At 42.6% G+C, this 15,194-nt stretch overlaps 1 protein-coding gene across 1 annotated transcript in view; it reads right to left on the bottom strand.

Moving 5' to 3' along the window:
- Window positions 1–14,172, bottom strand: part of trrap (transformation/transcription domain-associated protein) — a 77,337-nt gene extending 63,165 nt beyond the window's left edge. Inside the window, exons 1-21 of the mRNA XM_061095126.1 lie at window positions 14,073–14,172; window positions 12,028–12,077; window positions 11,729–11,839; window positions 11,315–11,419; window positions 10,998–11,081; window positions 10,676–10,732; window positions 10,121–10,246; window positions 9,448–9,525; window positions 8,925–9,013; window positions 8,286–8,382; window positions 7,863–8,001; window positions 7,155–7,233; window positions 6,414–6,648; window positions 5,974–6,310; window positions 5,742–5,839; window positions 5,372–5,566; window positions 5,055–5,246; window positions 4,806–4,971; window positions 4,428–4,684; window positions 3,500–3,700; window positions 1,336–1,487 (exon numbers count right to left, since the gene is read on the bottom strand). Coding sequence (XP_060951109.1) covers window positions 1,336–1,487; window positions 3,500–3,700; window positions 4,428–4,684; window positions 4,806–4,971; window positions 5,055–5,246; window positions 5,372–5,566; window positions 5,742–5,839; window positions 5,974–6,310; window positions 6,414–6,648; window positions 7,155–7,233; window positions 7,863–8,001; window positions 8,286–8,382; window positions 8,925–9,013; window positions 9,448–9,525; window positions 10,121–10,246; window positions 10,676–10,732; window positions 10,998–11,081; window positions 11,315–11,419; window positions 11,729–11,839; window positions 12,028–12,077; window positions 14,073–14,172 — 2,948 coding nt within the window. The remainder of the gene's footprint in view (window positions 1–1,335; window positions 1,488–3,499; window positions 3,701–4,427; window positions 4,685–4,805; window positions 4,972–5,054; window positions 5,247–5,371; window positions 5,567–5,741; window positions 5,840–5,973; window positions 6,311–6,413; window positions 6,649–7,154; window positions 7,234–7,862; window positions 8,002–8,285; window positions 8,383–8,924; window positions 9,014–9,447; window positions 9,526–10,120; window positions 10,247–10,675; window positions 10,733–10,997; window positions 11,082–11,314; window positions 11,420–11,728; window positions 11,840–12,027; window positions 12,078–14,072) is intronic.
- Between the last annotated feature and the right edge of the window lie 1,022 nt (window positions 14,173–15,194).

Raw genomic sequence — 15,194 nt, 5'->3', positions numbered from 1 at the left:
GTGTGTGTTAGTGCGTAACGACAGGAGAGTGTAAGGGGCATGGTGCAGCGTAAACAGACAGGGGAAAGTCAATTAGCCCCTGCCCAGGGATCAATGATGGTAATGTGTCTCACCCACCCGACAAGCACCCCCCTCCCACGCCCTTCCTGTTTGTCTGTTCATGTATGTGTCTCAGCCGTGCAGTGAAATCGGCCCGAGGGTGGGTGGGGGAGGTTGGGGTCCCTGCGAGTGTGTAATTAGCAATTCCTGCTTCCGAGACAGAACTACTGAAGCAGTGTGTGGTGGGGGGGGGGTGGAGGGCGGTGAAGACTTGATGCAAGAGACTGAAAAGTGGGGCATGTCAGCAGGTGGCAGGACAGGGGAGGAGGTGGTCGGGAAGCGATGTAGACCTGGTGTAGTGGTGGGTGGGGTTGGGACCTGACAGACAGGAAGGAGAAGGGGTAAACAGTCCACATGGGGTAGAGGTGAATTTCTAATTAAGCCAAGTAAAGGTTAAAGAGGGGAATGATTGATTGGAGATCTGGTTGTTTACGGTTGGGTGCGTGACATGTAATTTAACCACCTCCTGTCAATCATGTAGACTTAAAGCTAGGGCTGGTAATCCTAGGGGGAAAAAAAATCAAGCAAGAGAAGGCCATACTTTAAAAAGAGGCAATCGATACATCCCACTCCCTGTCATGAGCCCTCTAGTCAAAGCCACGCCCCCGAAACACATGAACACGCACTGCCTGACAACTGCTACAAGCTGACCTCTTCCTATTGTCTCTGCTTCAGAGGGGCATGACTCTCCGGCTTGTGAAGGCTAAATGAAAGGTTTATCTCAGTCCTAGCAGTAGACTTCATTCATAGACTAATAGCTATGGGGACGTGAAGAGGATTTCAACAAATGAGAATAAAAGCTTTTCAGATACAAATTACAAAACATACTGTTAATCTATCTGTGTTGGCTCTGATACAGCAACTCAAAAAACTAAGTTGTCCTGTCACCGCAATAATACAGCTATTATACCATTCTGGTATAATGATAATATTAAAGCATAATCATGCAAGTATACCCTTGTGGAAACCCCTGTATTCAACATTGTTGGACGTTTACCAGCTCGTTCACCTCCTCTTACCTCTGCTTCACATGTGTTAGTGTGCGAGTGAGAGTGGGCGGGGCCAGCAGGGGGCCTGAGTGTGTGAATTTAAGCTTCGCAGAGATGAAATGAGATGAAGAAGCGACACAACTCCACCAAAAATGGTCGCACTCTGGAGCCCTGGCCAGACAAAATTGCCCAGCGAAAACAACAATCAATCAATCGATCAAAGATCCAACAGAGAATGCTGACTTACTTCGGATGAGACAGCAGCTGGTAGAGGGCGTGCTTGTTGTCATCCAGACTAGTCATGGCCACCAGGAAACACTTGATGACCTCCCAGGCCTGTCGTCTGTAGTAGGGCTCTGTGTTGGCGCTCTTCAGGCAGTCCAGAGCCGTCTCGATCGCCTTGAAAGGAATAACAGACAGACATAATCTTAATTTGTTCCACTGGGAAATTGGGAAAGTTTCCATGATGCAAACTGATGATATTGTCAAATTTCTAAGATGGGAATTCGACTGCAGTATATTTGATTTATTTGCAGAACGTAACACGGGGAGCATCTGGCCAAGCAAAGGTCAGTATGATTTCCACATTATGGGCTGACAAGCCATGGCAACCAGGCACTTGAAAGTGGAGAAAATGAACTAATTAACGCCACTCAGAACAGAGGGGAGAAGATTAGGAAAATGCAAGAATAGATGGAGACTGAGAGGAGAGATGAGTGCACAGCATAATTGAATTGTGGAGCTGTCAGTGTATTAGGATATCAGGGTATTTCTGTCAGAGCTGGGACTCAGGATATCGACTACAAGTACATGGAGTTTTCAGACAGTACTCCGGCTCTGTCAGTTTGTACACGACATCGTGTTGTATATATAAATATTAATAGACAGTGAAACTGGCATTTTCCCAATTAATGACAAAGTAATCTAAAATCTGATTACTTATATGTCGTAAGCTGCTTTCAGACAGGCAATGAAGTCTGGACATTTTTTTCAAATGTTCTGCAGGGTCTGTATGTGAGAACGCACATTTTTCGAGTCAGTTGCTCCAGACATATTCCAGAACTTTTCCTGACAGAGCCCTGGTAAAATGTCGGGTACATGTCAGAGTGAGCCCATGTGACAATGCAGCAGAAGAACAACTGGAAACTAAGTTTAGAATTGATGTCCTCCCTCCTGCATGCTATATCCAGGTAACTCCCCTCACCTGAACGCTCTGGAAATGTTCCTGTTGTGAACTCAGACAATATCCTGCTGCGTCACACAATCTCTGCGTTCATGTCTGAAAACAGCTCTGTTTACAAAAGGTTGCCATCCCCTAATTCACATCTTTGTCTAATCCAATCGACCAAAGAGCTGTACATCAATCAATCAATCGATAAAACATAGCATAAAACTTAAACATGACATAAAACACTGCAATGAACCATAAGATAAAACTACAAACAGCCAGACTCGCAAACAGGGTCAGAGAAAGCCAAGAAGAACAAATGGGTTTTTAAATTAGATTTAAACACAGGCAAAGTGGGGGCTAGTATAAGCTGTTGGGGTGCCAGCTCGTTCTAGCGTTTGGGGGCCAGAACAGCAAAGGCTCTGTCTCCCCTGCGTTTCAACCTTGCTTTAGGGACGACAAGAAGTGATTTGTCGGAAGACCTCAGTGGACGTGGAGGAATATATGGTTATGAAGAATAAAAGGACAAAACATGTTGGAAAAGATCTTGAAAGGGGCAAGAGGCGAAAAAAATGCAGATATGCAGCTTTAATCCCCCGTGAATGTTTTACACATTGTTCTGTCTAACAAGATTTAAGTTATTCAGATCGTTGTTACTCAATCTCTCTGCTAACCTTACAGCAATTGAAGCCGTCTCTAACTCCATGTGCCATCGAACCATATGGCTGCATCATAACCCTGATTCATGCCTTCAGCCTGCGCATGAGGGTGTGCAGCATGTGTGCGCCGCCTAATCTCACGATGATGGCAAACACACAGATGGATAGCCAGAAAGAAGGAGCAGCCATTAGTGAGAGTAAATAATGCCGTCATGGTGGCCCACACTAGATTGATGATTACTGACTGGGTATGAGGATGAGAAACAGGAGATGAATTTAATTACCTGGAGGACACACACATCTCCTCCCTTGCTCACTCACTCTCTTTCTCTCGCTCGCTCACACACACACACACACACAACCCCTGACAAGGATATATTGCTCTCTGAGGAGAACAATAATGAGGAATGTCAGCCTCTTTTACGTTTCTTACTTTCTTTCTTTCTAAAAGTGAAATACGTAGGAAGTCTTACGACTGGTTGCAGGCAGTGTGTGTGAATGTGAAATCTGTCCCAAAAGCTCCCCTGAAAGCTCTAAAAAACAATATAACAAAGTGAAGGACGTAGTATTACATCATATCTTACCTTCTCCATGGGAAGCTGTATGGACGCCTTGCAGTCAGTGAATTCAGCCTTGATGCTCGGGCCTTGGACCTCAGTCACCACATAATGCAGCCTTTGAGACTCCTTCAGCATCTTCCTGTTGCTGCCTCCAAACTTCCCCAGCACACGATAAGCTACGTGGGAGATGCTCTCTGCAGGATTACGGAGGGTACGCCACAAGGCCTGGGGGTGAGAAGGAGAAAAAAAATTGTAAGAAGAACAAGAAAATCGACCAGGTACTGGGAAAGTTAGCTGTTAAGTCACTAGTTATTACCAATTCTGGTAGAGAAGTGGCATAAGAAATATTTTTTTATTTATTTGTTTGGCTTTTGACAATCAAACTATTATTATTCTGAACTAAAGAACATTTGTGGAGTCATCAGGATTAGAAACAGGAGTGATTTATTCTGCTGTAGTGAGTTGTGCAGATATTGCCACGGTGCCTCTGGACCACTAGAGGGCAGATATGCTAACATGTAATAATTTACGAAAAGCAAAAAACATCTTTAGGAAATACCCCACCAGGAGAACTTGTGCTCACCAGAATTGCACTCCTTCTGGATCAAAATCTAGATTTCTTGAGAGGCTATAAGATCTCTGAGCACAGATGCAAGTTTGTGTAGTTCTTCTGAGTAGACAGACATTTCAACGTCTTGCATCTCATGTTAATGTAATATTACTATATTCTCCGAAATGAACTTGTTTTTTGCGATATTTGGACTTTACTTTTGTAAATTAAAGACTTTGTTCTCGTAATATTAGCTCCTTTATCCTCGAAATCTCAGATATCTATTTCCCTTTAAGTGGCCCTAATACTTTGTCGTAGAAAACATTGTCCTGCCAATCAGCTAAGTAAGAATTAAATTGGTCTGAGCACTGAATATTCAAGATGATGTGAAGAACCTCCCACCTGCATGAGCTCAGCCCTGACAGGCTGAATGTGGTCGTAGAGGAAGTCCGGCTGGAGGTTGTCGACGCACAGCTCCAGCGTGCGAAGGCCCTGGCTGACCAGAGTCTGAGAGCCATTGAGGGCAGATACCAGTGGGTCCATTAGCATGGGTAGGTAGGGCAGCAAGGAGCTCAGCCGCACGGGCACAGTCAAACACAACTCCACAAACAAGTCCTTCATGTGCTGCTTGTGAAGGCCACTCTGCAGCATGTTCAGACCTGAGGACATGCAGAGAGGAGATTAGAAAAAAGAGAAAGTGTGAATTATGTATAGCTGATTTGTTTTTTACCTTTACCAAACACAACCTTAACTTGAGAATAACTATGTGAGAGGTTATACCTTGCAGCAGGTTAGGGAGAAGGGGTAAGAACTCCTGGTAGAGTAAGTCATGGCTGCCTCCGCCAATTGAACGGAAAAGAGCCCGGAGAAGCAGGAAGTAGTTGTAGGGTTCCTTAGCTGATTGGGCAAGTTCCATAGAGCTGTTTACAATCTTGTGGAGGTGGGGCTGTGGAAATTAGGGCAGTCACACTAGGTAAGGATAACCTAATATTAAGGAGAGAAAAGTACCAAAAACAAACTTTGGCATACCTTAAGCATCTGCTCATTCTCAGCAGCAAATAGTGAAACTGAGCCAAAGACCAGTTTGAAGAGCTTGAGGTAGAGATTTGAGAGCTCGACATTTGAGCCCATCTCTGGCAATCGTTCGAGAAGATACTCCACAAGGATTGTGGCAAACAGGGCAGACGTTGACAGGTTGGCTAGGAAAGAGTTTGCCACAATCTAGGACACAGCAGAGAAGACAAAAACTTTAATCATAATGAAGCACATGAAGATTATCTGAAAAATCACATCAATCCATATATACAACGTTGCATTCTTTCATTTATACGTGAGCGAGTATGTACCTGTAGTGCATAGTTCTTGGAGATCCTCTCCACCATGTATGGCACAGTGGTCTGAAAAATCTCCTTGAACGTGAGGGGGTTCATCATGGTGAAGACACCGGCAAAGTGCTCCAGAACCTCCTTCTCCTCCTTCATGCGTACTGTCTGACAGTTCGCCACCCTGATGTACGTCTGCTGATTATTAGCAACCTGAACCTGATCAGGAGGAGCATGAGAGTTTAGACACTGGACTGTTGAATGGCATTAAAACCGTTCTGTTTATCAGAGTGAAGTCTCACTGACTATTCTACATTTGTCAGGGATTTCAGATATGATTTCACCTCAACAAACCTAATTTCATTGCACACACAATCAAGATCTGTGGTCATACCTGGTAGATATCCAAGGCCTGCATGGCATATTTGACCAGCTTGATGTAGATTTGTGTTTCCTTTGGCTGAAGCTGCTTGTTAGGGATGAACTGAGCCTCTGGAGAGAGAGAAAATCCTGGATGTTAGTGCATGTCGACAATTTTCCTCTGACACTTATGAATACATTTACATGCCGGAAAGCTTAAGTGCCAAATGGCATGATGGTGGCTGCATGGATCTGTCTCCTCTCACCTCCAGGGGCCTTGCACGAGCTGATGCCCCAAGTAATTGTCTTCACTCCACACACCAGGGTCTTCACCAGGCTCCGGCAGTCGGACACCTGAAACGTCTGCTTGTCTTCCTTCTCTCCAGGTCGGTCAAAGGGGGTTGTTGGCGCTGGAGGCGCTGCAGCAACCGGCGTAGGAGGAGCAGGAGGTGGAAGGGCGGGTGTGGTGGACGGAGTGGGTGTGGCTGGTACCCCAGGTAATGCCCCTGGTTCGACTACACCCATCTCTGATTGAGGCTTACACTTCTTGAAGATGGAGACAAGCTGGTAGCGTGCAATCGTGTGAAACTTCAGCACAAACACCTGATTTATAGGTGGAAGAGAGGTAAAAAAAATGTTATCAGTGGGAATCAAGTATTCTGTACATCATTGTTTTTCGTGCTGATCCCAGCTCTGCACTACCTACCTCAAGCATCCTCATCAGGATGTCCCGTCCATTGCCATTCTCCTGCTCTGACTTTAAGCGGATGCAGTCCACCAAGTTGAGCAGTAATTTGCAGGACATGGTTTGGATGTTACTAGGAAGTGACTCATCGTCAATGTTTTTGGCAAAGAGCTGCACAGCAAGGGATAAATCTGTCAGGGGCAGGTTCTGACGAACGTGGTGCACCAGGTCTGCTAGTGTGCTGTAGGCCAAGGGTCTGGAAAGAAAGGGTAGACGTGTCACTTTGACATTTAGAAGAGAATTATAATCGCATTTCATGAATTAATGGAGTGAAAACCGGAAAGCATGTGCTCCACTGAACTGACACTTTTAAAAGAAATCACAAAAGTTGGAGACAGGATAATCGTGACAGATATTGAAAGTAGTTGCAGATGCAAAGAAGGTGAGGTAATGAATGACATCAATAGTCCTGGCAGGTCTCATCCGGCTGCCTTGTTTCATATCGAGCACTAATGTGAATTGGCAGCTTGATGAGGTGAGCTAGTTTGGCATCTGAAGAGGGTTCAAGGGAGTCGAACACAGCCTGAGCTGCGGGTGTACATGACAACTTGACAGTGCAATCTGTGCTTCAGGGTTGCAAATGCAGTCAGCTTCCCTGAGAATTTTGGCAGCACTGACAACCACCTCATTAATATGCACGGACACTTAACATGCACCTGGCCGAGTGGCAAACAACCACGGGTGTGAACACACAAGACTCACCGAAGAGTCTCCCGAGCTGTGTAGCCAGAGCCGATCAGGATGGATTCATCAAAAAGTTTGTCCATACACGGGATAAACTCTGAAACACAAAGAGATTTTCATGGCGTGATTCAAGAAAGTAATGGCTGACGAAGATTTAAAATGGGAGGAAAGTGGACAGGTAAAGAATAACAAACATGCAAATTTCCTGTGCTGTCAACCAAACACCAAATTATGGTTAAATAGTTTTCCGTGACTCCACATTATCAAATCAGAAAAAAGGATGAATCACTGGAAATAATTTCAGCCACACAAGCAGAAGTAACTCACTGTAAAATGAAGAAAACTCTGAAGAAAATCTTCCAAAAAAATGTATCGAGATTTCATTGATCAGAGGTTTTAATTAATTCTCTCTCGCTTATCTGCCACTTTGTTTTCCAAATTAAGTTAGATTCTAGAGCCAGTTTGAAAGTTAATAGAACATTTATTTCAGATCGGAGAAATGTGTGAAATTAGGTGTGAGATGGCCAGAAAATCCTGGCTGCTAATATTTTGACCAGGAAGAGAACATTAAAGTATGATTGGCCTTAAAGTTTCTTTAGCTTCCACTGAAGGGGGAAAATAACTGTATTATAAAAAACTATGTCCCAGTATTTATGTCACCCAACTTTCTCATTTTCCTTTAACACTAGTTTATATGCATTTTTTAATGAGTGTGTGTTTACATACGGCTGCGGAGGTCCGTCGTGAGTATGTGCTTGGCTGCAATGAGCAGTTCCTTGCGGAGGTGAGCCGTCTCGGAGGGGCAGTTGGTCAGCAGCTGCAGCATGCCCTTTACCATCTGCTGAGAGTATTTACCCACCAGGTCCTAACGGGATGAACACAAAACACAACATCAGCACAATTTCATTACGTTTTATATTATATTTCATACATTTACTGGTTACTGAGAGGCTAGTTTCTCTCCAGTAGTGCTTGGCTAAAACATTATATTGAACTTCCTGCCAATAAAATGACTTCCACAGAAAGAGATAAGTAGAAAACAATCTTTCAAAACAATTGCTGCTTGATTCGAAACCAAACACAAGATGACTCAGTGAGCCTGTTCATTGAAAGTGGATGAGACAACTCGCAGCCGTCAAACAGGTGTACCTGGTAGATGCGGATGATGTAGGCTAGAAATGACAGAGTCTTGATCTGTGCAGCAATGAAGTCAGCATACAGCTCCTTGTTGTAGAGCTTGTGCTGCCTTCAAAGGAAACAGCAGCATTTACATACAAAAGCCATTTAGCTCCATCACAGACATTAATGATGTTGTATACCTGCAGTCGGTGGCAATTACACAGGCTGAGATTGTGCGCCTACATGTGGGAATAAATTCTACACGGGTGGGTTTGTATTTTATTTGCGCACAGATGTTAATGCACATCAGAAATAAACTCTCTCTGTACCTGCCACACACTGCTGAGGTATTTTTTATCTAAATTGACTCTGCTCCATTTACTTCCCATTCAGAATGCTTAGCAAAACTCTCTTTCAACCCTGAGAGATTTCACCTCCCGCTAAGCCAATTCCTACAAATTCAGATGGATTTTAACTCCAGCTTTGGCATGAAAGTGCAGAGCAACAGTTTCAAACAAGCTGAGTGCTACACAAGAAATGAGAACAATTCAAATAAATTATTTTAAACATGACTTGCCAAGACCACATACGAGGGTGTGAGAAAATAATGATAAGTGTAAGCTAAATGACATGTAATGTAATGTAAATACACACACACACACATCTTACCTGGCCTGTGGAGACACCTGGAGCATGATGGTGTTCATGATGAGGGGCACAAACTCTGACACCACGTTGTGAATGTTCAGCTTATACAGCTGAAGGGACACAGCAAAGAAACAAACACAGTCAGTGAAACTCATTTTCATAAATTCACACATTTTCACAGCTGAAGGTTTTCATCCAAAAAAACACAATATGTGCTTTTAGCGCAGAAAATATGCTGGGAATTTTATAAATCCAATTAAACCGTAGATGAGTCAGTTCAGTCAGAATCTTGGCAATAAACAGCAACTTAATGGTCACCTCCACACAGGAAGTGTATTTTACAGTTAGCCTGGTAAGACAGTCATTATTTCATTTTCTACGCATTTAAATTGCAAATTCTAAATTTCAGCAAAAGGCAGATCTCCAATTTTGTAGTGACTCATTTACTTATTCCCTTATCCTGTTAAAGAACCACATTATCAAAAGGTAAACAAGAGGAAATACAGTTTGTATCTTTAGAGCGGTCCAGGAGTATTTCACCCACCTGATACATCAGCACCACTATGATCGGCAGCTCAGCCAGCACCTTGAGAGACAGAGATCCCCGAGGGATGATGGTGTGCTGGAAAGAAAAGGAGGAGACTGTAATCTAACAGACTCATGCAGCTGCTGGACACACAAAGTTATTGTGACAAATACACCACTGCAGCATTAAAGAAGAGGTCAACAGGTCAAGTTTAACATTTTCGGCCAAACAGTTCAATTGAATAATGTTGTCTCAAATGTTTCCAGCACAAAAATGAAATACAAAAATCTTTTTGAGGATCTTCAATGAAGGAACAAGGTCTTCAGTGAGGCATAAATTATGTACAGCATCACCTTTATAAAACTTTAAGACGACTATGACCTGGATGTATCTCGTCACACAACCTCTGTTTTAGCATCCCACCTTAAACCCTCAAATCCCAGGTTTACTTTCCATATGTTTACAGATCTCCCTGTTATTAATAATTATGGATCTACTAATGTGAAACAATCCACAGCTGGAAAAAGAGCATTAAATACGTTCTTTATATTTTTCATTTGAGGATAACCACAGTTAGTGGTCGCTCCTATTGATGTGCCAGCACAGTGCACTACTACCACCTAGTGGATAACAACAACAAAACTGTGGAGCATAGACAATTAAGTGGATCAATAAATGTTGGTCATCTTACTGTTCGTGTTTCGCTGTCTTCCCTCTCAGGTGCAGTCTTAACCAGCACAGAGGTGATCATCCCCACCATTTCTGGCGAGGGAACCGTGTTTTCTGCAATCACCTGTGGGTTCTCAAAGTATCTGGCCTGGAGGGAGGAGAAAGAAAGAGGCAACAGAGAAAAATCATGAAGGTAAGACAAAGATACACAGACATGCTTGGAAAGAAAACCAAAGAGGGAATGACAATGGAACTATACTCATTTGTTGAATCAGATTTGGCTCATCATTAGGAGTATGATGTTTGATTAATTCTTTTTTTTCTCATACAGATCATCAAGCAGCACTTAAGCCAGATTTTCAAACACAGATTGTTGGGTTGCTCAGGCCACATTCACATGATATAGTAAACAAGCCAGGCCTGTGCCAGGGTCAGCAGCTGCCTGCACTTGTCCCAGGCATCCACAGTACAGATGTCTGGGACAAGCAGAGTCCACACAAAACGACCACAAATAACAACAACATGTGCACGACTTGAAGAATCAGAGTTGACTGACGGGAGGTGGAGTAGTACTTACTACAACTTTGGGAAGGTCTTTATAAATCTGCTTCACAAAGTCCAGAAAGTGATGAATCTGAGAAGAGAGGATTATTGAAAACACGTTAATCCCGAACTCTCAGACTACAAGATGTTCAACACTCTGAGAAAATGTTCAAAAGTTCATCTCTTCAAGAATGAGAGGAGAACAACCACTTTTTTGATGAATTTCTTTCTATTACAGAAAGGATCACTTGCTGGGGAATCAATCTGACAGAAATTCATCACCTAAGAATTCCTTTAGCCGAGGGCGGCCTGATCAAAATCACTTTACAAATTCTTTCCGCAACTCAAGAACTCACCTCCTGAGAGATTGGAGGGCGGAACTGTTTGTGCAGCTCAATAATGATGCGAAGGCATATCAGCACATTTTCCTCACTTTCAATCTGGAGAAAGCAAGGGACAGAAAATTCGGTGAAATAACCATGGAACAGCTTCTGTTTGTGTGAAAAACCTGGAAACATAACAGTGTTTTACCAATTTTCCACAGTAAAGCGTACATTTTAGACATTATCAGCAATGTCACCAATTTCAACTTCTAGCAGAAATTGATTAAACACAGTTTGGTGTAACAGAACAAAATTGTAAATGTTATGCTGTAAGAAAACTGGACTCAAACCTCCAGGAAGCGAAACATCACAGACAGGACGTTCTTGGTATGTGGACGAAGGTGTTCATTTGTTGGGATGCGGTGGATGATTTCCAGCACCAGCTTTCGCAATTGCTGTACAAATGGAAAACATTTTTAACTTGAATAATCCATATTCACAGTCACCGTAACCGTTTCATTTAATCTAATGATGTTGTGAGGAATTTTAAATACATTTTCAACAACTCCGACAGAAAGAGCAATAATTTTAACTTTAATTCAAAGGTTGCTAAACTGCTTTTAACCTTAAAGTAACAGGTCTTTTGGCTGTAAAACTTTGTTGTCTCCTGAGACTTTAACTTCTTGTACCCTGAATTCTTCTTAGGCACAGACCCACAGAAAATGATTGTGTGTAGGAAATGACCTAAGTTCTTGTCTTCATACCTGTGTGGGTTTTTCTTGAAGGAACTGCACCTCCCCATCCTGAAGAAATGTGAGGAAGCGAGGGATGATGTGTTCCAAGAAGGTGGAGTATTGAGGTGAAGACGTCACATTCTGAAATCGACAAATCCAATAGATTTTTTATGATATGAAGCAAATCAGTACGAGAAATGCTTCCGTGCTGTGAAAAAAGTACAGGTTTGAACATAACTGGGTTCCATTAAAGTTCCTAAAAGTCAATCAGCGGAGAAAAGGGGAATAAAGTCTTTCCATTACACACTGAGAACATTCATCAAACTCACCTCAAAGTTCTCGCTGACCTCCTGCATCATCTTCAGCTTTGTTTCATCCGCTGGAAGTTGAAGGACAGAGCGCCACCATTAATCAAACATGCTAATGATACGGTTTGACTTTTCATGACAGTTTCTATGTGCTCAGCAGGGGCTCTCAGATCTTATCAGTTTGACTTACAGTGTCCAGCTTGATCAAGAGGTACGTCAAGAAACACACACACACACAAACGCATTCATTCCACAAGCACTCTCTCACGCACACGTACCTCTGACTGGACTAAAGGGTATCGCTCTCATCACAGTGCCCCTGCTAAACACAGCTGTCTTTCTTACACCACACTGACGGCAAGAATAAAATGGCCATTTGTGTAATAAATAACACGCATAACAAATAGATTATGTAAATTTGTATTAACAGTAACTATTCAAATCCAAACAATAACTAGTACGGGACCCTAACTATTTTTATGTGAATCTTTTCATTCATTTCAACATATTTCATCTTAAAAATTGCCTAGTAATTGAAATTCTGATGAAAAGTTATTGATAACTTGCATCTGTGTGTATTTACACTGCATCTGATCATCTGCTCATGTTATAAAGAAGGACACCAGGCCAAAAGTTACCCTGTAAATAAAGGTGACGTGAAAGGAAACGGTGAAATGTAAAACCTCAAGATTTGACTAGTGCAGATAAGATCATTCGTGGCTGCAAGATTACATCTCCAGAATATTTGTCAAACTACTGACTTAAACATACACTTCAATCCCTCTTTCTTGTCTGAAAAGGACAGGGGACCGAGCCGTCTCTGAGGCTGTCCCTAAGCTCTGGAATAGTCTCCCGTCTCAAATTGGGTCCAGTCCAATTATCGATCATTTTCTTAGGATAATGTCCCTCGTTTAATTGTATTGCATCTTTCTCTTGCATTCTTTTTACTTATCCTCCTTCACTGCGAGCTAAACACTCATCAAAATCAAGACTGTTTGCTGTTCTGGCTCTAAATGAAGGAATGAGCTCCCCATTGACATCCATACATCAGAAAGTTTACACATCTTCCACCACAAACTAAAAACACACCTCTTCAGACTATACCTTGAATAAAAAAATAAAATAAATTGAAAAAAAATTACTAACAATTTTTGAAACTAACAATTTAGTAGCACTTAAATGGCACTTACTTATAGTTGTAGTTTTGTTTTATTTTTGAAGAATTTGTACTTTCTTGATTCTTGTTGTTCTTGGTTTGTACCCTCGGGGTTGAATGCACTTATTGGAAGTCGCTTTGGATAAAAGCGTCAGCTAAATGAAATGTAATGTAATGTTATCCATACTGGGTTTGTATAGCACTTTGGCTCAATCCCTGCTGTTTCTTATTTCTATATCTTATTTCTTATTCTTATATAAAGTTATTGATAACTTGCATCTGTATGTATTTACACTGCATTGATCATCTGCTCATGTTATAAAGAAGGACACCAGGCCAAAAGTTACCCTTGTAAATAAAGGTGACGTGGAAGAAAACGGTGAAATGTAAAACCTCAAGATTTGACTAGTGCAGATAAGATCATTCGTGGCTGCAAGATTACATCTCCAGAATATTTGTCAATCTACTGACTTACACATACACTTCAATCCCTCTTTCTTGTCCTTTTCAGACTCTGGAATAGTCTCCCGTCCCAAATTGGGTCCATTCCAATTATCGGTCATTTTAAGTCTAAATTTCCCTTCTGTCTTAGGATAATGTCCCTCGTTTAATTGTATTGCATCTTTCTCTTGCATTCTTTTTACTAATCCATACTTGTGTTTATATAGCACTTTGGTGATCCCTGCTGTTTCTTATAGGCTACTTCAATACATTTGACTTTAATTGACACTGCCATAAATAACTCAGGTATTGGGTACAATAAATGTGACCAACTTCGAAAATCCCAGTTCTGGGACTGCACAGTGTGGGGCCACCTTGTGCCAGCGGACACCTGACGTGACTCGACATCGCTGCAGTCACTGTCGGTGGGGTGGGGGGGGGCAGAACATCGAGGACACCGTGTACTCACGTGTGTTGGCGTCTGTGAGAGCAGCCACGAACTGCAGGTACTTCTTCATGAGGGTGGTCTGGTCCACCACGGTGGGACTGGGCGCGGGCACGAAGGCCATGGTGGCAGTGGGGCAGCCCGGGCAGCTGAGAGGGTGGGGGGGGCTCTCAGTGGGAGCTCATGAACCCTGCAGCAACCAGAAGACACTTCAAAACACTCACAGGGAAAGCGATGCTTGGGTTTTTAATACAGAAATGTATTTTGTGAGTGAGTTTTCTCAACATTCAGGGTAAACTCAGCCTTATGACAGGAACATTAGTGTCTCAACAACCAGGCAGCAACACATCCACACACAACACGCCTCTTCGGCAGCAGCTAGCACAGTTTGCACAGCGTGAATGAATTAAAAACTCGCTTTCATCGTCAACACTGTGGTTTGTGTTCACAAGAGACACCGGATGCTCCCTCGGTCGCACAATAAACCGCAAGTAGTCACAGATAATCTCTCATGGCTGCACACAAATTATGTTAATTTACAAAACACGTTAGCAACGGTTAGCTAACGAGCTAGCTTCCCCCCCAAAGAAAGAAAGCGCTCGCGCATCCCATGACGTGAAACTATGTTAAACATTAATAAAAACAGGCCACAGAGAGAAGCACAGGGTTGTTAATACACGCCCAAAGCTGTTCGTATATACGTGGCTGAGAGAAACATCCAGTATTGTGCTAAAGTTTTAAATAAAAAGCGAAGCATTAGCACTTACCGAGCTCCACAGACCGGAAGCTGTCGCTCTGTATCCGCCGGGTTCGCGCTGCTGCTGCTGAGAGTGATATCCCTCCGCGACTAGTTGATCGTCTTTTCCCTATTAACTTGTAAAACAGTTTAATATATTTTACCTATATGGAGACTTGTATATAAATGAGAAAATGTAGGTTAAACTGCGAGAGAACAGCTTATGGTGTTCAAAGGATTTTATTCTAGTCCGTGCGGAAGGACACACTGTGAAAATCCGTCGGTATAAGACCATCGTTTTCGATGGTCTTCTCGCTCGGGTAAAGAAAATGTGCGGAGGACTGCGCATGCTCACTGGCGGCAGCTCCCTCTGTTACCATTGATGTGTTACAAATACAATATATAATTAT

The sequence above is a fragment of the Limanda limanda genome, chromosome 21 (assembly GCF_963576545.1).
Source record: "Limanda limanda chromosome 21, fLimLim1.1, whole genome shotgun sequence".
In the NCBI taxonomy this organism is placed as follows: Eukaryota; Metazoa; Chordata; class Actinopteri; order Pleuronectiformes; family Pleuronectidae; genus Limanda; species Limanda limanda.
This window is presented reverse-complemented; position numbering and strand designations above follow the sequence as displayed.